A 21,162-nucleotide genomic window follows, 5' to 3' on the forward strand; every position below is an offset into this window, starting at 1 on the left:
AGTAAGAGAACGAGGATGGAATCATAATTGAAAATTGACACATTTAACTATATGGACATGTTTCTGTTACAGATTTTAGTGGCTTCTTATCTGGCTGTTCCTCATTTAGCGTCCAATTGATAAAGTTGCTGTGGAAAGGTGACCTCAGTGTTTTCATTTGGTTCAATTCTGACAACCAAGGGTTCTTAGTCTAACCATGGCTTCTTTATAAATCTTGGAGACCAAACCAGCAAAGACTGCTGTGTGTTTTCTGGAGAAACAAAGGAACTGAGGCTCCCCCAAATGAAATGCCTTAGAGGAAATTAGGTGAAGAAATCAGGAGTTTCAGGCTGCCGAAGAGCAGCTGTGTCAGTACAATTCTCTGGAGCCAGTTTCTCTACCAAGATTAGGAAGGGGCTGTGCAGGATTCACACAGTCAGTATTTCTTCTCCCCCTCATTGTCCCGGGCACGGTGCCAAGCTCCTTCATAGATGTCACCTCATTTTAACCTAGGCCACAACTCTTGTCGTTCCCATGTTACGGATATGGAAACTGAGGCCAGAGGCTTTGTGGCTTGCCAAAGATCACATGACCATAAAGTTCTCTCCCTCTCTTTTATGTCCAGGTCTCCTTTCTCAGAGCCCAGTGTCCCCTGACTATTCCTGCAGCTCAGTGTTTCTGTGACGGTTTTTACTGGGGTAAGTATGAATACAGACATTTAGAAAGTGCAATGAACTTTCCTCCAAAGAGTGCCCCTGATTCAGCACCCGCCCCCAACCCACAGGACACAGTGAGAACCTTCAGGGAGCATGAAACTGGCTCTCCCGGGGGTAGCCCTTTAGGACGGTTGTTCCTGCTTTGTCATTCTCAGAAACTGGCAGCCTGACCAAGGCCTCCTGCAGGAGCAGGGAGCTTCTGGGGAAGTAGGCAGGCAGCCCTGACTTATCCCATTCCGGGGACACTGTGTGTCTCTGCTCCGCGAGGGGAGAGCGAGGGGAGAGGCAGCATTTTCTCAGGAGGGGGTTCTCAGTGGGGGGCAGGTGCTGTCACCTCCTGTGGCTGTTTCTTTCCTCACACAGCCAGACTCATTCTCTCTGGCCCCCGTCTTCCTCAGTCTGGGGCCCACAGCAGCCTTCCACCCTGGGGCTGAGGAGCTTGGGGAAACTCAACATGTGTGGAGTGACTGAGAGCGCCCTCAGCCCCCAGGAAGGTGTTCTGCAATGGTCTTCAGAGGGCACCTGATGCGCCCTTCTGCGGACATGGCTGCCTTCACAGCAGCAGTCCCGACACATCTCATTTCTGAGGAAATCAGTCTATCTCGTTGGACAAGAGGTGTTTTCTCCCAGTGGAAGAAGAGGGATAGAGAGCAAGATCTGGAGCAAGAGAGGGACACACACACACAGAAGTGAAGTAAGTGGCACATGGTGAGAACAAGGAGGCAGTGCGGGTGTTAACAGTGGCAGAGGGAGAGCAGGGACTGCTGGCCGCAGGGAAAGAGGAGAAGAAGGAAAGAGAAAAGCAAATCACTGCAAACAAGCAGAAGGGGGCAGCCTTCACACCTCCAAGCACAGGCTCGTGCACGACATTTTTCTCAGGTAAGGATGACGTTAGCCTCTAAGGATGCTGGCGGAGCTCAACATTATACCTAGATTTGCTTTCCTGCACCTGTGACCCAGGCCTGACCCGATGGCTCCCTTTAAGGCCACAGTGATTGGTTCTTGCCTGGGGGCATGATTCCAGGCACCATGAAACTTCTCCCCAGGAGCTGTCTTGGAACCATTATGAAAAGGAAGCTGTTTTCCACTGGACTTTGTGTAAAAGAATGAAATGTGAAACCACCTGAGACCATCATGCAGGGAGAGCCTACTTGAGAATGAAGCCAACACAGAGGGGAGCAGAATTGGAAGGTGGACACAAACCCCTGACAAGATCCACTCAGCGCCTGGATCTAGCTGTGCCTGAAGCCATAGCTACCCTGAAAGTTTCAGGTATATGATCTGAATCTCTTTTAAACATAAGTCAGTTTGACTCGGAGATTCTGTCATTAGCAATTGAAATAGCCCTACCAGAATATGAAAACCCACCTATCAGTCTTGCTTCTTTCACTAGCTTCCAGAAACCACGCCTCAGTACATACCCAGCTCTTCTGACAAATATGGTGGCCAACAGGGCCTGGGACTGTCCCATGAGAGAAGCACCAAGGTCACTAAGAGAACTGCCGAATAATGATTTTCAAAAAGCAAAGCCATCGCAGGGAGAAAGGAGGGCCGTGTGCGCTGTGGCTGTGACAGGCCTGCCACGCCTTTGCTGGCCTGGGTCTCTTCCTCCATTAAAAAAAGGTTAAAAATCATATTTTACAACTGCATTAGTATAAAGATGAATATAACCCAGGCTAGGTCATATTTGTTTTTTCCTTCTTGCTTTAAAAGAAATTAAGACATTTTAAAGTATCATAGGCCCTGGGCACTGTGCCCACTTTGCCTAATGGATAGGCTGGCCCTGGGCCCGTATTATCCAGATTGCTTAGCTGTGCAGTCCAGGTGTCCCCGAGACTCACCTGCTAACCTAGCAGGGGTGGAGGGGCTGCTGAGCCCCTCAGAGCCCAGGCTGGCCTCTCCCTCTCCCCCTCCATGTCTCTGGGTCATCCCTGTTAGGCTTCACACTTTGGCAACCCACCACACTAGGACACATCTGTAGTCTGGCCTTGTCACCCTGGTCATGGGGAGCTGCTCCCAACCTGTCAGGTACTAGGACTGGAGGTCCTGGACAACCCAAGTCTAGCTCAGCAACATGCCCCAAGTCCCACCACAGGCTGGGCATAGGATAGATCCCTGATGGGGGAGGGATGGAGGGACAAAGTATGCTTCCTACTTAGGAAACTGTTGTCATGTAGGATCTGTCCTTGAGCTTACAAGGACACAGAAAGGAATGAGGAATGTGGCAAATGGGAGTGCACAGGCCACTGAGGTCTTCCCAGGCCCCCATGGGTTCTGCAGGGTGATGTGCTGACGTACAAAGCTGGAGGGGTTATGTGGTCCAGCTCAGCAATGAGCAGTCGTGAGTCAGCATGAGAGGCCCTAGGTGGGCTCCTTGGCCCTGGATTACCCCTCACTCACCTTCATCACTGGTGTGAGGTTCAGTGCCATTGTCGTGGTCAACTTCATCAATGGTCCCTGGCTCACTGTGCGGGCTGTCACTGCAAGGAGATATGGGAAGGAAACTCACTGGGGGACTTTGTACCCTCACACTGCCCTTAGCCTCCCTCGGGCAACAGCCCAGTCCACTTCTGGGCCTTGACCCAGATCAGGCCCAGGACCGCTTCACCCCATCTTTTCCATTTGACCATCCATGGACTTTCCTTCCTAAGAGAAAACCACTTCCAGCTCCCTGGTTGGGAAGCTTCCCTGCATAACCTTCCCCAGATGCCCCCAGGCCTAGAATTTGTTGGGCTGTCTTGGTAAAGTTGTCAATACCAAGGTGTTCTGTAAGATCCAGAGAGCAGTGGTAAAACCTTGGCTCTTATCCTTAGAAAACCACAGGGCAGAAAAGAAAGGCATTTCGGAAGTGCCGTGAGTCATGCATTTAGTCCAGCTCCCTGCCTTCACAGGAGGTGAGCACTGAGCGAGGTGAAGTTCACGAGGAGCAGGGCTCCTCAGAGCCCCCTTCGGCTGCCGTGTGCAGAAGTCCAGCTCAGTCTCGGTGGTGTCAGCAAGCGGGCAACCAGGATGGACAGAGTGGTAGAGTGAGTCAAGGCCTGTCAAATTTAGTCATATATGCACCGGGATAATTTCATTAACTGCTACCCTCTCGTGAGATTATAAACTTCTTGAGACTAGGGTTCATTCACATAGTCAGTTTTTTTACTGAGCCATTGATTGAGTCCTAATATATGCCTGACACTGTGCTAGGTAGGTGGGATGCACTGAGGGGTCAGGTGGACATAGACCTTCTTTCACAGGCCAGGAAATAAAACTGCTGCAAGTGGAAATGTTTTACATAGGAGCCAATGGCAGAGATAAGAACAGAGCCAAGAGCAGAGGAGGCCTGCACAGAATGGTCAGGGAAGGCTTCTTGGAGGAGGTGACATTTATAACACCATTTAAAGGAATATAGATTTTATTATGAAAAAACTCTCTATTGCCTCCTGGATAAGGTCCAGACTCTGCACAACCGCTTGTTTCAGAACTCTCATCGCTTGGCTCCTGCTGGCCTGCAGAGCATCCCCTCTCACCACCCCTCGTCCCGTGAAACCCTCCGGACACACAGAACCGCACTGCCTTGTTTAGAACCTTCTTTGCCCACTCCACCTGGCTGACACCAGTTCATTCTGTAGGTCTCAGTTAAGTCATTATTTCCTTCAGGAAGCCTTTCCTGAACCTCCTAGTTTGGCTTGGGGGACCCCATTTCTGGAACTGCCTATTCCCTCCTCCACCAGGGCTCCCCACAGAAGGAGTTAATCCTGTTCTGGGTACATCCCTTCCAGCTCGGCCCAGAGCCCGAGCCAGGACAGATGCTCATAACCATTTGTTGAATGAATGAATGTTGTCCATTGTGATGAGACCCTCAGCCAAATCTCACTTTTGGGTTTTGAAAATGTCTCTAAAATTACCATGTAATTAGTAGTTTTCCTTTCTTATGGGATGCAAATATGAATACAGAGAACATGGGGACTGTATATTGTTCTTTGACAAATAACACTGAGATCTGTAGGACACTACCCAGACTGCTGATTTTATATACATATAGCAACACAAACAGAAAGCTGGTAATGATTACAAAAACTTGAAAAGCTCTTTGTCCAGAAAGTCTGCTTGCTGGCTGTTTAATGTTTCTATTACAGAACAGGGACAGACTCACTCCTAGTGCCTCAAACAAGATTAAAGAGCTACGATGAGATAACACCAGGGTCTGGTCCTTCTGTGCGGGAAAACAGGGGCTAGAACATGTCTCTTCTTTGAAGCAGTTGCCCAGATACGCCCACAATAACTAAAGCAATTCGGGAATCCAGGAATACTCTGACAATCAAAAGACAGACTCCTGGAGGCCCCTGGCTCAAAGCAGTGTGGGTAATGCCTAAATATAGAGCTGTTCATTGTCCTGGATTGAGAGTAAAGAAAGAATGCGAACCCTTGGACTGTTGGTCTCTGTCTGTTAGTGTTCTGAATCCTGTCTTTTCCACATTAACAAAAAAACCCTACTTACTTCATTTAAGGTCTTAGCCTGGGGAAGGCAGTTGGCCCTGATTCTGATAAGGTTCTGACTGACTTCTCCCCAGACCCACTCTGGTGCCCAACTAGCACTGCTGACCTGGTGTGGGGCTTTCACAGACAGTGAGGTCACTCTGGAAATGAGAACTCTGGGTGACAGGGACAACAGCAGGATGTGTCACTCTCTGTTCACATGTTTGAAATGGGCTTCCCTACTTCCTTGCTGCCTGGGATGGGCTGACAACTCACCTGGCCAATGGCAGCATTACATCCGCTAATCTTGGTTCACCAGACTCAAGCCTTAGCAGGGAGACATCATTGTTGAGCTACTGTTGGAATATTTGAAAGTAGAAGCTCTTTTTTTTCCACTGGGGATGCTGAGAGAATGGGATCTAAATCTGGAGTTACTAGATACCTTTTTTAAAAAAGATTTTATTTATTTTTAGGGAGGGGAAGGGAGGAAGCAAGTGAAGCAGAGAAACATCAATGTGTAGCTGCCTCTCATGACACTTTGGTTCACAGGCCAGCACTCAATCCACCAAGCCACACCAGCCAAGGGACCAGATGCTTTCTTGAAACCTCCAAAAAATAGGCTGCCTGAGAATGAAGCCAACATGGAAGAAAGCAGAGCCACAGGCTGGGGATTATAGGACTGAGTCCTGATGATAATTGTTGAGCCCCTGGGTCCAGCTATACCTGAAGCCATGATCCCAGACTTTTTAAGTAAACCAGTACATTCCCATTTAGCTTAAGCCAATGTGAGTTGCATCTCCATCCCTTATAAATCAACACAGTCTTGACTAATGCATCTATCTCATGTCAGGTTGCTGTGAAGCTCAAATGAGAAAATGTGTATGGGGGTACAGACTATAAAGCAGTAAGAAAATTAAAGGGTTTCTTACTGTTCCTGCTCAACAGCAACAACAACAACAACGATGGTCATAGTAATATTAAGAGGAACGGAATCTTACCAATATTCTTCCCCTCCAGCCATGCACTTTTCATACACGGGTCCCTCTAGCTCCCGGGGGCTGGGGAAGATGGCTTCATGATGGATGATGATGGTTTTGATGACTTCATTGACGTGTGCCTGGCAGGACACAGGGTCCTGCCCATCAGGAATGTGCATGAGGGTGGGCCCGAAGCAGATGGCCAGGTTGTAGGGGTCCATCATGTTCTCATCACTATACTGCGAGAGGCTACGAGAGAGGAGGCGCCCACAAGTCACCTGGGGAAGGCGAAGCCTCCCCTGTGGTTTCTTTCCCTTGGGGCTCCACTCAACTCTGGGAGCATTCCGTGTTTTAAGAACAGCTGCACCTGCAAAAGCTTCAGGAGCCCCCCTCCCAAAAGAGGTCAGGGTTGAGTCAAAGAGGGCCCCCCCCCCCCAGCTGGACAACTCACTGGTTGAGGAAAGCGAAGAGATATCTCATGACCACGATGACCACGCGGGGAAGGGTGACGAGGATTTGTTGGATCTGGTGCACCCTCTCAGCTGGGCTCTCCAGTTCTGTAACATAAAGGGGCTTTCAGGACGCCTATCATCCTCGGAGAGCCAAACAGACAGCATGTGTGAGTTCCACCTTGGACTAGATCAGCCCACATGGTTCAGGGGAGCCAGCTGTATTCAGTTCTGGGGACTGAAATGGGACCCTGGCTTGGCCAATGAAAGCATCATATTCCCCTGGCCACTGGGTAGGTCCAGGGAGGGGTCATGGCCTCATCAGAACTGATCACAGTTGATCCTTGGGACTTTGGGCCAGAGAAACCAAGAGAAAGGCACCCTCTTGAAACTGGGTGTGAAAGTGGAAAGTGTGAAGCTGCTGGGGATCCCATGGGAGAGGATCCACCTGAAAGTGATGATAACCCAGAAACAGAGGGGACAGATTCCCGCCAGTGCCATGTGGGGTCTGTGTCCAGCGAGGCTCCAAAACTTCATGAGTGTGAGCCCATGCACTCCCTTTCATAGATTAAGTCAGGATGAGGTGAGTTTCTGTCACCTGTAACCTATGTTTTATTGAACCCTTTATAAACACCGGTCAGCTACAGGCTGACACATAGTAGGTGCTCAGGAAAAGAGTGTTGAATCAGTCAGGCCAGAGGTAGGGGCAGCAAATTGGGCTTGATAAGGAGAGCAAAGTGCTACGTAGGCTTTGCCTTATGGGGAGGGAAAGCTGGCACCATGAAGCTCTGATGTTTATCCGCGCTGATGCCAAGCTGATGCACAAATCCACATCAGTTTCTTTTTCAAAAAAAAGGTTTTCTCTAGCATAGTTCCTCCCTCCAGGCCTCACACTGTCAACACATTTCTTCTAAAACACACCTTTCCCACTTCTCCTCTGCATCCAAGGCCCTTCATGAAGGGGCTTCAGCCAGCCCTGTACGCCCATCTCCTAGTCACTGCCCCTTCGCACCGTGTCTGAAGATGACTTAGAGCCATGCTTCTCAGATGAAGCAGCAGTGCACCTCAAGGGGCATTTGCAGATATACTCGTGTGAGGCATTCTTTGAGGTTGCCATAGAGACTGGAGGGTGCTACTGGCATTTGGCATCGGGGGCGGGGTGCTGGCGCTGCTCCTGCCCCGCGTGCCAGCAGTGCCCCGTGCAGGACTCTGCACCAGGCCACTGACCCGCCGTCTCCCTCTCACAAAGGGCTCGGCCACTCCTAGGCCTTTGCACACACTGCTGACCTCTCTTGTCCGTCGGGCTCACTCCAGCCCACCTCCAGGGTCCGGCTCCGGGGAGCCGCCAGAGCCTCCCCACAGAGTGAAGCTCTCACACCTTTATTGATTCCCCTGCCCCTCCATGTCCTCAGCTCCGGCCACCATGCCCTCGTACCACCTTCACTATTACGTATTAACTTTTAAACTAAGAACATTTATTTAAAAAGGAGACTTGACCTCATTCTGTAAATGAAAAATAAGGATCACTTGCCATAATTAGAAGGTAATAAAAATAGATACAATGCAATCAAAACAATGTTACTAAATTATAGGTAGACATTGTTCTATAACAAAAGTTCCTGAGACTGAATTCCATCTCTCTGTGGAGAAGGGAGATTGGCCATGAGGCTTTCTCCTTGATGTAAATAATCACAGGGTTTGGGAAGGAACCAAGAAGGGATGTTCTTTCTCATGGTGCAATTCAGGCTGTGACTCAAGTCAGTCAATGTAACAAGCCTGTGCCCCACGGTCAGCCACCTCGTCTGCTGAGACCCTGCTCAGGAACTGGACTACCAGGGCTCCTGGAAACTCTGGCTGAGCAGGTGACACGGGACTCAGACGAGGTTGGACCTTTGTGGGCCGGAATTTCTCAGGGGCGATTTGGAGCTTGGAGTGGGTCTGGCAGGATGAGCAGGAAGCTGTGTGAAGGGCAGAAGGGTGGAGACGGGTCTTCCACACAAGGCGCAGGATGGGGTTTGGCCTCCCCAGGCTGTCACCACGTCCAGGGCACTTTCTCGGCTGCAAATCTCGCTCAGAGCATTGTGAGAAGTGTCCCCACTGAAACTGGGGGCGGGATAATTTCCTGTCAATCATAGTAAAGAGTTTCCCAAAACACTAAAATGTTCACATTCTAAATTAAAAGTTAACTTTAAAGTATTGCCAGAAGGTTTCCTTGGATTTTGGCATCTTACAGGCAAGATGCCTTTACTTCAACCCCCTGGCCTGGGCTCCTGACTTCACCCACAGAAATACCAGTCAAGGAGGACTCTGACGGCTAGAGGAAGCCCCTAGTCAACTTATGTTCACCATCTTCCCTGTTTGTCATGTTGCCGACCTGACTCCCAAACCCTCCATGGCTCCCCATTACCCAAGGGGAAAATCTCTGGAATCCTTGCAAGGCACCCTTCCAGCCTCTTGCACCATGCTCTGGATGGGACACCCTCCTGCTGGACCACTGGTCTGGGTGTCCCCAACCCTTCCCAGGAGCCCTGTGGCCACCCCTCCTGAAGACTCTGCTCACAGACCACTCTGCTGTGAGTGGTCTAAGAAACCAAGTCTTCTTCTGTTCTTCTCTTCTGAGCTTCTCCGGTACCCGGGGGTGTACCATGCCCATTAGCTCTTCCACTATAAACCATCTTGTTATTTCTGCAACTAGGTTTTAAGTTCTGTGAGGACAAGGGCCATACTGCTTCTTTCACAGGGTCCCTCCTATGTGCCTAGCACAGTGATGAGCTCACAGTGCAACTTCGATAAAGACTTGTCAAGGCAATTATCATTCTGCCTGGGAAATACTTACTAATAGTAGATATCAAATCTTGAAACCTTTCCTTAGGAAAGAGTGGGTTTTCCAGTCCTCGGAAATACAGTTTTAACACACCAGCGACTGAATTGATATCTCGTTCATTTTGATCATCCACAAGGGGGTCCTCACCTGTAAGGAAACAGGGACAGTGGGTCAGCTTGGTAAAGAGGCAGGGGACATGCGGGTGGCAGAAGAGATGACCGAGGCCGATCTGAACTGGAGGGGAGGCACATGGGACAACCTCCTCCACACGGCGAGTTCAGAGTTCCCCCTGCAATGGATTTTGTAAATGTTCAGGTCTATAGCAGTGTTGTAAGAATAAAATAAAACTCCCCATCACCCTTCCCTTACACTCATTAACTCACACTCATCTTGGCCACATCTGCTTTCTCTCCACTGAGGCTGCACCGTTTGTACAACTACCTGCAATACAGGAAAAGCCTTCTCTTCCTCAGTCCTGCCCGAGGAATGTTGTCAAGCTTTTGGACCTTGGCCAGTAGGAGAGGGCAAATGATCTCGCGGAGAGCAGCACTTTGCAATTTTATCGGGGCTACTGAGCTGGTTCACCCCCCGGGGAGCGTCCGCAGGGGAGGCGGGAGGCAGCAGCGGGCAATGTGCCGCCTCCGTGAAGGGGCTGAGAGAAGTCTGCAGGGCGGCCTCCTCCTCCTCCGCCCGGAGCAGCCAGAGCACCCTGAGACTGGCAAGCAGTGAAGAGCACAACTGGAAATTCATACTTGGCTCTCTTCGCCCTGCCTCCGTAGGAGGAGAACGTGAGCCAGGGCCGGAGCTCAAATGAGACAAAGCCCCCCTCTCTCCCGAACCAGGGCTGTGGCAGTCAGAGCCAGAGCCCAAGTCCCCGCACTGCCCTCTCGGCAGAGCACCCTAGTGCAGCGCCCAACCTGAGCGACCGTGAGCGGCAGCCGGGCACTGGTGTTCCACAGGCTGGTCTCTCGGACGTCCCCGCGGGAAGAGAGAATGCTTCCCTGACAAGACTTTTTTGTGGGGAAGGAGAAGAGGAAACATTGAAAAATCACGGCCTGCACTGCTATAGCACGTTCACAGGCGTGCTCTCCTGTAATCCTCACACAGCGCCAAGGGAGGCGCGGTTCCAACGCCGCCCTGCCCTCGCGCCAGAAAGCTGAGGCCCCGGCAAGTGAGACAACCTGCCCACATTCGGGTTTCGAGTGGTCACAAAGAGAACACACGGGCAGCTCCCGGATCTCATAAACGCCTGGGAGATGGTCCTTCTCCTGCCTTTCCAATTCTGTCTGCCTGTCTGCATGCCTCTAGTCTATCTTCCTCCTTTCCCCCTTCCACTCCTCCTTCCCTTCTTCCTCTACAGTAGAATCCCAACCTTTTTTTTTTTTTCCTTTCCACATATAGAAGAAAGCTGTCTTAACTGAACTGGGGGGAGAGGTTCAAGGCCTATCCCCTCAACCTCCCTCTCAACCCAGTAGCAGCCCTTGAGGCCCCTCCAAAGGACCGTAAGAGTTCTAAACTCTGCACTGTGTGAAGCCGTTTCCTTGTTATTACCACACATTACGCTTGTGGGAGTTTCTTCGTGATGCAAAAGGGCATGGATTTTTGCCTCCATACTAGCTCCCCTCGTTAAACATGATGAACATACTGATATTACACACAATCGCTCTTGCTCCGCCTCCCAGAAGATACTCAGTCTGTGAAATTCCTTCCCCCTAGCTTAGGCCTTTGGGTCTCTGCAAGATTAGTCAGTTTTGGCTCCAGGAGTGAACGGAATTCCAGAGCTCACGATGAGCAGGATGGCTTGTGTGAATGACGGCTTCCTCCAGGAGGAGAATTAGAGCTAAAAGCCAGGGAAGTTGAGAGGAAGCTGTGTTCATACTTGGCCAGCAGATGTCCTATGAGAGCTAGAATTGCTACCAGACCGCCTTGCCTACAGCTGACTTTCAGCCAGGTCACCGGGTCATTGCCGGGGACTTCAAGGGTTGTGCCCAGGGCAGATGTGAACAGACAGTGTGTGTTCAAGGCCCCGGGGAACCTGCTGCTGGACGGGGCACGGCAGGAAGCATGCAGGTAGTGTTTCTCACGCGGGCAGTTCTCTGAGGCCACAGGTGCATGCAAGCCCCTCCTGAGGCTCCTCAGCGTAACGGTTCCCCTCGTGTCTCCGGGTCACACCCCTCCTCCTGGGGTAAGCAATAGTCTCAAGAAGGGCCAGGTTGAGGCTAGAATGTGTCAGATCCTAGAGGCCATGACTTTAGCCCCAATTCCAAACCCTGCCATGATCTGCGCAGGGAGAAAAGGTCAATGGGCCCCTTTCCAGCCGCCCTCTGCATAGGAGAGAAGGCTGGCAGTGCCCTCATCTCAACACACACAGAGGATGTGGATGGGTCTGTGAAGGGAGACGGAGGGGAAATCCGGCCTGGGAGGCCACGGCCCTCGCCAGGGCGCAGTGCTGGTGTTTCCTGATGTTCCCTCCTTCACTGAGGCTACAGGAGATCTCAAAACTTGAGGAGTGTGTTTAAGATTTATTGACAGCAATAATAATAATAATAATCCCAACTAAAACCCTGGTTGATTCATGTCAAAAGAAATAGAAAGCAGGTTTTGAACGAATACACCAAGAACGACTTTCCAGAAGATTAAGGAAAAGAGACAGGTGCTTCTTCCAACAGTCTTGCAAGAAACGTAGGCAAGAACTTCTGCTCCAGAGAAAGAAGGACGCTAAGGAAGGAGAAAGACTCAACTCTCTGAACAACAAGTAAAGGTCAGGCATCCTACAGAGGGATTTGGGATTTGAATTTTAAAAAATACAACAGAAAGAAAGGAAAAACACACAATGTACTAGTTTCAGAGAGAAAGTTCCATCACATGTTACAGCATGAGGGATGTGAGGGGTGGGCAGGAAGAGAAGTGCTGAGCCCTGTGCAGGCTCTGGCCACCTGGTTGTTGTTGATGGTGGTGGTGGGCGGGGGTGAGAGACATGGAGGAGAGGCGGGAGGAGGCAACCCTGAGGACCAGCTGGGTGAGGAGCCTAACCCAGTACAGTTGGTTGGTGTATGACGAGAAGCAGAAAAGAGTAAATGAGAAATCTGGGCACTGGCCAGCCCCAGGAAGCCAGGAACAATTTTTCTGAAAAGAGACACATCAGGAACAATCCCTCCAAATTAAGCCACGCTTCACTGTAGGCTCGGGTGGAGCAGAAGGAACAGGCTGCCGAGAGGATGAGACTCACTTGCAAATGGTGGGGAGAGGGAAAGGGGCCAACTGTACACGCAATGCAAAGAAAAAAAGAAAACATTTTTTCGCAGCTGAGATTTGTGGCAGGTGATCTCTGCCCAGCAGGGCTGTGTCTGGGGAGGTCTAAGGCTTGTTGGGAGGAGAGAATTCTTTTAAATCTCATATCACTCCTGCAAGGCACCCAAGCAAGTGACAGAAGGTGCTAAACTTAGAAGATAACATTCAAGAAGGAAAGAAAACAGTGCTTCTGGGGTGGGGTTAGGACCTGGCTACCTGGCACAAGGTTACTTACAGGACAAAGGGAAGCAGGAAAATGCCAGGCTGGAGGCATCATGCAGTGAGTTTACCCATGTGAGACTCAAGGAGTTCTGTACAATAGGATGAGCCCTGGAGGATGGGACCAGCAAAGATTCCAGCCATGTCTCCATTCATATACAACGAATGCAGGGCAGCAGGGGTGCTAAGGAGCTGAGGAAATGCAGAAACAAAGCTCTAGATTGGGCCATCCAGTGTTGTAAAGAGAAGCTCAGGGAATGATGAATGACACTTCCATCAGGGAGATACCTCTTCATTTCTGGAAAAGGTCTTTGCACATGCTATTCCGAGTGTGGAATCCCCTTTCCCTGATTCTTACTCTTTAAGCTCAGCTTAGGCATTTCCTTCCCCAGGAAGCTTTCCAGGACTTTGCTGTTCCTCTCAGCTCCATCCAAGCAGGGCCTGCTACCCAGTGCTCACTCCATCATTGCACTGACCCTGCTGCCTGTGCTCTCCCCAACTAGCAGCGACTGTCTTTTCGTTCCTATCTTATTTTCAGGCCCTGGTCTATCACCTAGTGCAGGGTAGGGCTCAGTGTATGCTGGCTGAGTTGATGAGAATGGATAAAGAGTAGGAGTCTGGAACAGGGAGATTCTGGGGCTTTCTGGTTCTGAGGGCCCAAGATTCTGGAATGCATTCCAGAACCTAAACTGCCCTGGGCTCTAGGAGGCCACTGAGTGCCCCATCCACTCAAACCCTCTCTCTCCACCTGGCTCCAAGTCAGAGTGCCTAGGACCTCAGAGGTCTGTGCTAGGGGCTCTGGTGGTGACCACCTGGGGCTGACAGACTGCTTCCTCCACCCTGAGTTAGACCTCAGGATGGAACTGGGAGGTTAGGGAGGGGGGCAAGTGTGCAGAGGAGGCAGCCCTTTCAGGAGAAGCCCCATAATAAGTGGGGGGAATTCTAGAGCTGGAACCCCCTGTTCAGAGCACAGCCAGTAGGGACAAACCATAGACTTCCCAAAGTTGTTAGAACAATGGCTGAAAAAGTTCTTTGTGAACTGAGACGTGATCTACTTCAGGGAAGTGGGTTTGGGATTGGGGTCCTCAGACCAAACTTAGTATCAAAATCATTCAGAGAAAAAAGTAATAAATGAGAGTTAAAAGGAGTAGACTGTGGAGATGTTATCCTTCCAAAATGCTGGTAAACTGGAGACAAAGATACCCTTTTGAATGCAAGATAAGCACTTAGTATAAAAGGGCAGAGGTGTATGAAGACCAGGGAGTCCTTACTCTGCATGAACACTGTCACTGGCCATCTGTCTGTCCCCATCAGGGACTCTGAGGCCAAGGGAGGCTGTACCAAATAAGCCGCTTGTGCTCCTATTCTAGTAGTCACTTCGTTTCTAATGAGCTTCTCTACCCTTGGTCAGTCAAAGTGAGAACTAGGTGACCTCACTGGGGGCAGAAAGAGGGCATGGTCTCCTCCTCCCAGTGTACAGCTTTGCCAAAAGCACTACATAGAAAATTAGGAATTAGGATATTCTGGAAGCCACTCAATGTTATCAGTACTCTTCCAACTTTTCTAAAACACGGCAGCCTTTGCAGACTCACATAATCAGTCCAGAGGGCTTCACAAGGCCCTCTATCCCAGCAAACACCGCACAGCCTGCCAGAGTCACCCATGTGTGCTGGTCAGTGTTTAACAGCTAGCTCATTGGAGGGAAAAGAGAAAAACAAAAGGTCTCAGCATTTGCCAATTCCTGCAATGTAAATACTCCCACCATGGCTGATTTCAAGCTACCAAGGTGAAGTCGCTGAAGGCAAAGTTGGAAAGATGTCGATAGGAGCCCGCACACCACTGGCTCTAAGGCACATGCTAGTACCACCCTGGGTCCCTCTGGCCACAAGCTTGAGACAGTCACTCTGCACCTACCTCTCTCAAAGGAATTTTTGATGTCATTGACTTCAACCTGAGATCCTGGCACTCTAAAGATCCCTTGCTGCTGGAGTCCTAGAGGGAAAAAAAAAGAAAGAAAGAAAAAAATGCTATGAGGCCTTGAGCTCATCCGGCCAGTGGGAACTTGATGACTCATCCCATTGCTTGTCTCTTTCTCTCACCATCCTTTATCAGACAGTCATTCTCAATGAAGGTCTTCCTGGCAGGAAGCCCAAAATGGCCTTTGCAATAAACTATGGCTGACCAAAATACTCAGACATGTCCAACCTCATATGTCTGTGTCTCTTCTCTGGACTTGGAGGAAAAGGCCGTAAGAAGTTTATATCAAGACTGGATCTGTGGATAACTTCCAATTTAACCAATGTCGGCCCAGGCAAACGACTGGTCGGTGCACGCTGCTACCGAGTTTACCAGCTGCACTGGCCCCGAGGACCTTCGCCTGAGAGTATAAATGCCATCTGAGAGGAATGGCCACGGAGGTTTTGGACGAGCAGGATCAATCCCACTGCCTTACCCTTCTCTCCCCTGACACAGGAATTTTCTCCCTTCAAGAAAAGCTAGCATCTAAAGAACACGCTGACCTGGGATTGAGGAATTTAGGAGAGATTTAATTATTAAAGAGAAATGATCTCATTTTCTTAAATTTTTACAAGGCCAGAACAAAGGAGACCCTGACACCTGGCCTAACAGTAACGACATATCAGCATCCTATAGGACTGAGGGAGTTGAAGGGCCTCCCTTCTCTGAAATGGGCAGGAGTGGGGGAAACTCTGATCCTTGCCCTGGGATTTGGCTTTTCCTATAGAAAGCAACTCTTCACATTATAATTTAGTGAAGTGTTTACTCTTAAAAGGCAGGCTTTCATCAAAGTTTGGTTTGTACATCTCATGTGCTCAGTAAATGCTTATTTCTTCCATTAACCAATACTGACCTTCTGCACTGTGTCACTGGCCCATTCTTGTCCACTTGCGCTGGCCTTGGTCCCATATGAGGCCTATTGCACTTCCAATAACATTGGAACCAAAATAACATGCACCTGGGCTGCATGGCTGGCTCCCTCTACTCACTAGAGTCTTAAAGGGCCCTAGAGTCTTAACCACCCCCTTGGAGAGGTCTCTCCTTCACCAACCAGCCCTGGCCCTTCCAGCCACTCTCTATTCCCTCTTCATTGGTTTTTGGCAATATCAATACCTGACATTGTATTATTATTTCTCCGCTTTTTTATTTCCTTGCCTTTCCAATTGGTAATGTAAGCTACCTATGGCTGGCACCTTAGTAGTATCTTATACAAGCCTATATATTCCCACCATCCAAACAGTGCCTGCTATGCACTCTGAAAAAATACCTCTGGAGGAATGAATACATGAGTTGATGGAAGTACAAATTAAGTGCTGGGGATAACATGGCTAGCAAATCCCAGCCACTACATTTCCTTCATGGAGCTTACTACAAACTTGCAGCATTAACTGATTGGCCAACTGTATTCAGGGCTCAAAGCAGAGCTCTGGGGTTGGGTGGGAGTGAGAAAGGTGCTCAAATGGTGCCCCCGTACATGCCCTTCCTGCTCCTCGACTTTCCTGGTTCCTGAGTCTTCTCACCACTGCTCTCCTTCCCCGAAGGCTCAAAAGGTAGCATTCAGAAGAGCAGCAGTGACAGGAAGTCCTCCAGATGAGTTGGAATCTCATTCCCTATGAGCACAGCCTGGCACCTGTTCTGGAGAGAGCTGAAAACACTGCCCCACAATCCAGCTTACCATATAAATTGATGTATCGGATGCAGCTCTCAACTACAAGTGGTATAGCTTGTCCCGAATCCTTAAGAAAAAAAATTGTGGGTTTTATTGGGCTTGGCAACCACCATGGGGAAACAGACATTGCAAACACAGATTATAAACTCAAGCCAGAATATTAGTACCATCAGATTAGTAGGAAAACAAGCAAGGAACTGCTAATCTTAAAGTTTCTACAAATAGTTAAAATACAAAGTCTTCAGTTATGTGCAGAAAAAAAGGCATAGCCATGATAACTTTAAAGAAATGCTCTGTCTTCTTACTTAGCTGGGAGAGAATCGGGGTTCAGGAGGCTTGATGGGCGGCTGGGAAGGAGAGGGGACCCACTGCGTGGAGGGGTGAAGTCTGCCTCCTGCTCCACGTTGCCTCACTCAACCCTATTCTCCCAGCGCTCAGGGGCAGAAAAGTGGGATTGAAGCCTCCTCCCAGGATGGCAGAACCTGATGCCAGAATTAAGAAGAGCATCCTACGGGAGAAGCAAGGCTGACCCCATGGGTCTTTCTGAGCTCTGGGAAGGGAAGACCAGTTCTGTTCAGTATGTTACACCCTAAGTATCCAGGTACTTTGCTAAACAGTAAACATGTTATAAAAAAGGGTTCTAGGAACAGCTTACGTCAGCCCTTGACCACAGTGGCCAGCCTTAGTCAAACAGGCTGAACAAGATGCCGTTCCGAGACCAGGCATCTGGGGTGTGCCTGTGTTTCCAGCGACATCTTCCTAGGCTGGCCCATGGCCAACGAGGGCTGGGCAAGGGATAATATTCTTTTTGGCCTTCCTGCTATGTTAGATCCCTAAAGAACATAAATTATTCTTAAAACTTTCTTGAAAAGGGGTCACACTAAATTACTAGGCTCCTCAGCAGGCAAGGAAACAATAAGGCGCGCACGCAACTGCTTTCGTAAAGGGCATTTGGGTGCTTTCGTGGCTCCTCCACACCCCACCTGTGAATCCTCCCTTGATTAACTATGGCCAGGGAGACAATAATAAAACCGACCCACAGGCAACAGGCAAGGTGGGCCCTGTTCTAGAAGTCACTACTAAAGACAGGGTTCATCCAGCTGAACGGGGCTAACGGACCTTTCTAGTAAATACCTGGTTCCTGGTTCGAGCATTTCTTCTTCCTCTGACAACAAAAAATAAACAGGCAGCAGAGCAGGAAAAAAAGAAAAGATTATGCAGGAGTAAGATCAGTTAGAGCAGCAGATCCTTCAGAGTCCGTGAACGCCAAAATGCAATGGCAGCCAGCAAGGGTCCTGGGGAGACTGCAGGCCAGCCTGCTGGGGAGGGGTTCCCCAGACCCAGGGCCTCGTGGGGGGTCTGGACCCTGCCCTAGCCAGCCTTCCCGTGCGGCTGCCTTGGACGCCGGCTGGCGTGGGGGCCTTTCTGAGCCCTCATCAAAGTGCAGGAGCGGTGTGCGCTGAACATTTGCCTCATCACACAGGGGCTTCTCCTCAACACAGGGGATCTCCACTCACCAGTGGGCAGGAGCCCACCTAAGGCCCCTTGAAGTGAGCCCAGCTACCCACAGAAAGGAGAGACACACACCTTCCTGTATCCACTGCAACACTGTCCCTTGAATCCAGCTCCGGAAACCTCACTCTTGGTGAAAAGCTAATTTTACTAAGATCGTGTTTATCTGGATAGGACCCAGCAGGATTCCGCCTGATTCCAAATTCCAAACAGCTTCCCAGGCTTTCCTACCGAACAGCCTGGGGACTTTCTCCTGTGTCTCCACTGGGCTTTTCTCTCCTTCCCACCCTGGGTCCACAGGCCAGCGCTGAGAACCCCTCAGGGAACTGGAAGTTGAGAAAGGCCTCGGGGAGGAAGGGCAGTAGAGACTGAGAACCCCTTTGGGACACTGCCTTTGCTTTCACTGACGTCGCTGAAGCCGCCTGCTTCCAGGGGAGCACTGTCTGTTCTTTCTTCCTGCACAGGGAAGGCGTCTCTGCCAGGCGTCTGAGGAGGCCGAACTGGGAAGCTGGAGGACGTGCACCTTCTAGGTGGTGTCATCTGTCCAGTCGCTGGCATCTCGAAAACTGGAACTATCAGGTGTCAGCAAAACCTATCTGCATCCTAGGACTGCGCAAGCAGCCTGGACCGATGGGGCTCTGTGAACAATCTCCCAACAGCGAATGGCAACGGTAGCAGCTAACACTTCCACAGAGCTCACTAGGTGCGGGGCAGTGCCCTAGAAACCTGTCTCTCGGCTCACTGGTGCTGACAGCAGCACACACTCAACAGGGAGGTAATTACCATTCTCATTTTATAGGGACGAGGTGAGGACTCCCCCTCCGCCCCAGGGGCAGACTGCCTAGGCTTCAAAATTTATAATAAAAATTGGGTTTCTACCTGAGAGGGGAAGAAAGTCAAGGATTTTGAAGAGGGTCAATTCATGTAGGGCCCTGGAAATCTATTACATAACTCCAACACATTCATCTGTCCTTCTTCACTTGGGGATGCTTCCTTGTTCCTCGAATCATGGAGTCTCAGTGATGTGATTTTATTAGGAAACCTTCACAGGTTTTGCATTTCCAAGCGGGGGGTTCTAAGTCTGTGCAGACTGTTCTTCCAGATAGCTTGTGAACCATAAGAGAAAATAAAATTCTGTTCACAGAGGTTGAAGAACTGACCATACCACACTGCCTTTTCATTTTCTGGAAGTTAATAATCCTTGAGAGTAAGACCACACTGCACGCAAGCTTGTCTACATACGGCCTAGCTCACAGCAGGTGCGCAGAAGTTTGCTGAACTGCACGGAAGGTGTGTGGCCTAAGTCCAGTGTGACTCACAGAAACACACTCGTTTAACTAACATATCTCTTTCATTTTCAGTCACACAGTCCCCTGAGGAGGCTGTGTACTTATCCCAACAACGAGCCATGGCCCGGTGCTCTGGGGTGTCCCTCACCGCGGGCTCATTTCAGAGCCGGTCCACCAGCCCATCTAGCATGCACCTCTCGCCTTTCTGCACCTCCAGTGCTCTGCAAAGCTGAGCTTTGAAGGACCAGGGTGCTCATTCTAACACAAAATTTGACACCGCTGACAAAGGCCATGCTACAGGCTCTAAAGGAGGAAGACTGGCCAATGAAGCAACGGCTACAGTGTGAATGTGGAATGAGAATGCAGCTGCCCACGGTGACTACTTCCAAGGGGCAAACTGTCCTATGCTCGCAGAAGTTCCCTAGTGTTTGTTGGGAGGAATGAAGTCGGATGAGTAGACAGTCTACACGTTATGTAGGAGCTGTCTGCTAAGAGACTGTTCCATTAGAACACCTGATTTTTCAATCCTGTCAGGTAAGAGTTAGCCCCTTCCTCGTGTTCTCACTGATCACCCATTGCCAAAGACCTGAGCAAAGTAGAGAGGGCATCCTACCTTTGAGCCTTCATTTTCTTCCTCCTTTGAGGGACGACTCTGCCCTACTCCTCTCTGCTTTATTTCTACTTTCCCTGCAGCACCACCCTCCCTGCCCCTGCCTCACCCCAGTGCTCATCGCTCTCCTTCTTCAAACTCACACACACCATGTTTCCTTGGGGATAATTCCCCAAGCGCTCGTCTGAATCACCTCACACTTCCCGCTTTCTGTGTTGAAATCCTCCTCACTGACACCCTAAGCTCCTTGAGGTCGGGGAGGACAGCTTACGTGCCTTTCAGTTCAGGCGCCTTTCAGTTCAAAAGCCTCCCTGCTCAGTTATGGAGAGTGGCTTTTCCAAGGTCCAGGATGAAGTCTTGGCAGCAAGAGGAGGAAGGCTGGAGAAAGAAGGACCCTTTGACACAGCCTCATCCTCCTGTGGCTTATGAGACGGAGAAGTGCTCACTCAAGGACACCTCTGCATGGCGCCTCTTTCCTGATTCGCCCAGCAGCGCCCCACCCTTTGGGACCCTCCGCGCCTCACTCCTCCGAGGTAACCCGAAGCAGCCCTCACTGTCCCCCACTTGGGCAGTCTCAACTTGTGCCCCACTGTCCTTTCCCCCGAACTCAGCCACGGGCAGAAACAGGCCTGAGATCCGGGTGCACTGCCCGCTCCCACCCCTCTGCAAGTCCTGTGTGTACCCTGAGGACGGAGGAGAGAGGCAGAGCAGGGAGCCCACACTGCTCCAAAACTGGCAGCACAGCCCAAGAGCCTTTATTTCCCCCAGGTGACACCAGTCTTCCTTTCCGCGGGAAGCATCTTTGTTGGACGGTGGGGAGCCCTGACAGGGGCCTTCTCTCCCACTCCCGCTGACTGATGTTAAGAATGCAGCCCTCCTTCCTCAGTCACTCCCCAGCCTGCCCTTTCCGACTCCATCACCATCTGCATTCGCCTGTGCCAGTCCATCTGGGATGGCTTGATCCTGTACCCTCTGCATTCAAGAAGCAAGAAAACACCTAGCTGGAATGCTTTTGTTTTTAAGGTGTAAAAGGTTAAACGAAAATTCTATAGGCACTGTCTCGGCTTTTCTCCCTCCTCCCAAACCACCTAACACGAAGCAAAACTAGGTAGGAGGGTGTCCTGCCATAAAAACTTTGTTTCCTTTG

General features: G+C 50.3%; 1 protein-coding gene across 6 annotated transcripts in view; it reads right to left on the bottom strand.

The window, feature by feature from the left end:
• SRGAP3 (SLIT-ROBO Rho GTPase activating protein 3) overlaps positions 1-21,162 on the bottom strand; it is a 246,116-nt gene that overhangs the window by 26,602 nt on the left and 198,352 nt on the right. For 3 of the 6 annotated variants that reach the window (XR_008392305.1, XM_037134658.2, XM_037134660.2), the window contains exons 13-18: positions 16,611-16,671; positions 14,834-14,911; positions 9,422-9,556; positions 6,588-6,693; positions 6,158-6,385; positions 3,096-3,175 (exon numbers count right to left, since the gene is read on the bottom strand). Coding sequence is in view for 5 of the 6 variants with exons in the window: in XM_037134658.2 (XP_036990553.2) it covers positions 3,096-3,175; positions 6,158-6,385; positions 6,588-6,693; positions 9,422-9,556; positions 14,834-14,911; positions 16,611-16,671 (688 nt within the window). In the remaining variant the exon portion in view is untranslated. Of the gene's footprint in view, positions 1-3,095; positions 3,176-6,157; positions 6,386-6,587; positions 6,694-9,421; positions 9,557-14,833; positions 14,912-16,610; positions 16,672-17,738; positions 17,770-21,162 lie in introns of those variants that run through there. The other 3 variants (XM_037134659.2, XM_037134661.2, XM_053668957.1) reach the window with 2 other exon arrangements.

Source organism: Artibeus jamaicensis, unplaced genomic scaffold (genome assembly GCF_021234435.1).
Source record: "Artibeus jamaicensis isolate MK-2021 breed Jamaican fruit bat unplaced genomic scaffold, CSHL_Jam_final contig_519, whole genome shotgun sequence".
Classification (NCBI taxonomy): Eukaryota; Metazoa; Chordata; class Mammalia; order Chiroptera; family Phyllostomidae; genus Artibeus; species Artibeus jamaicensis.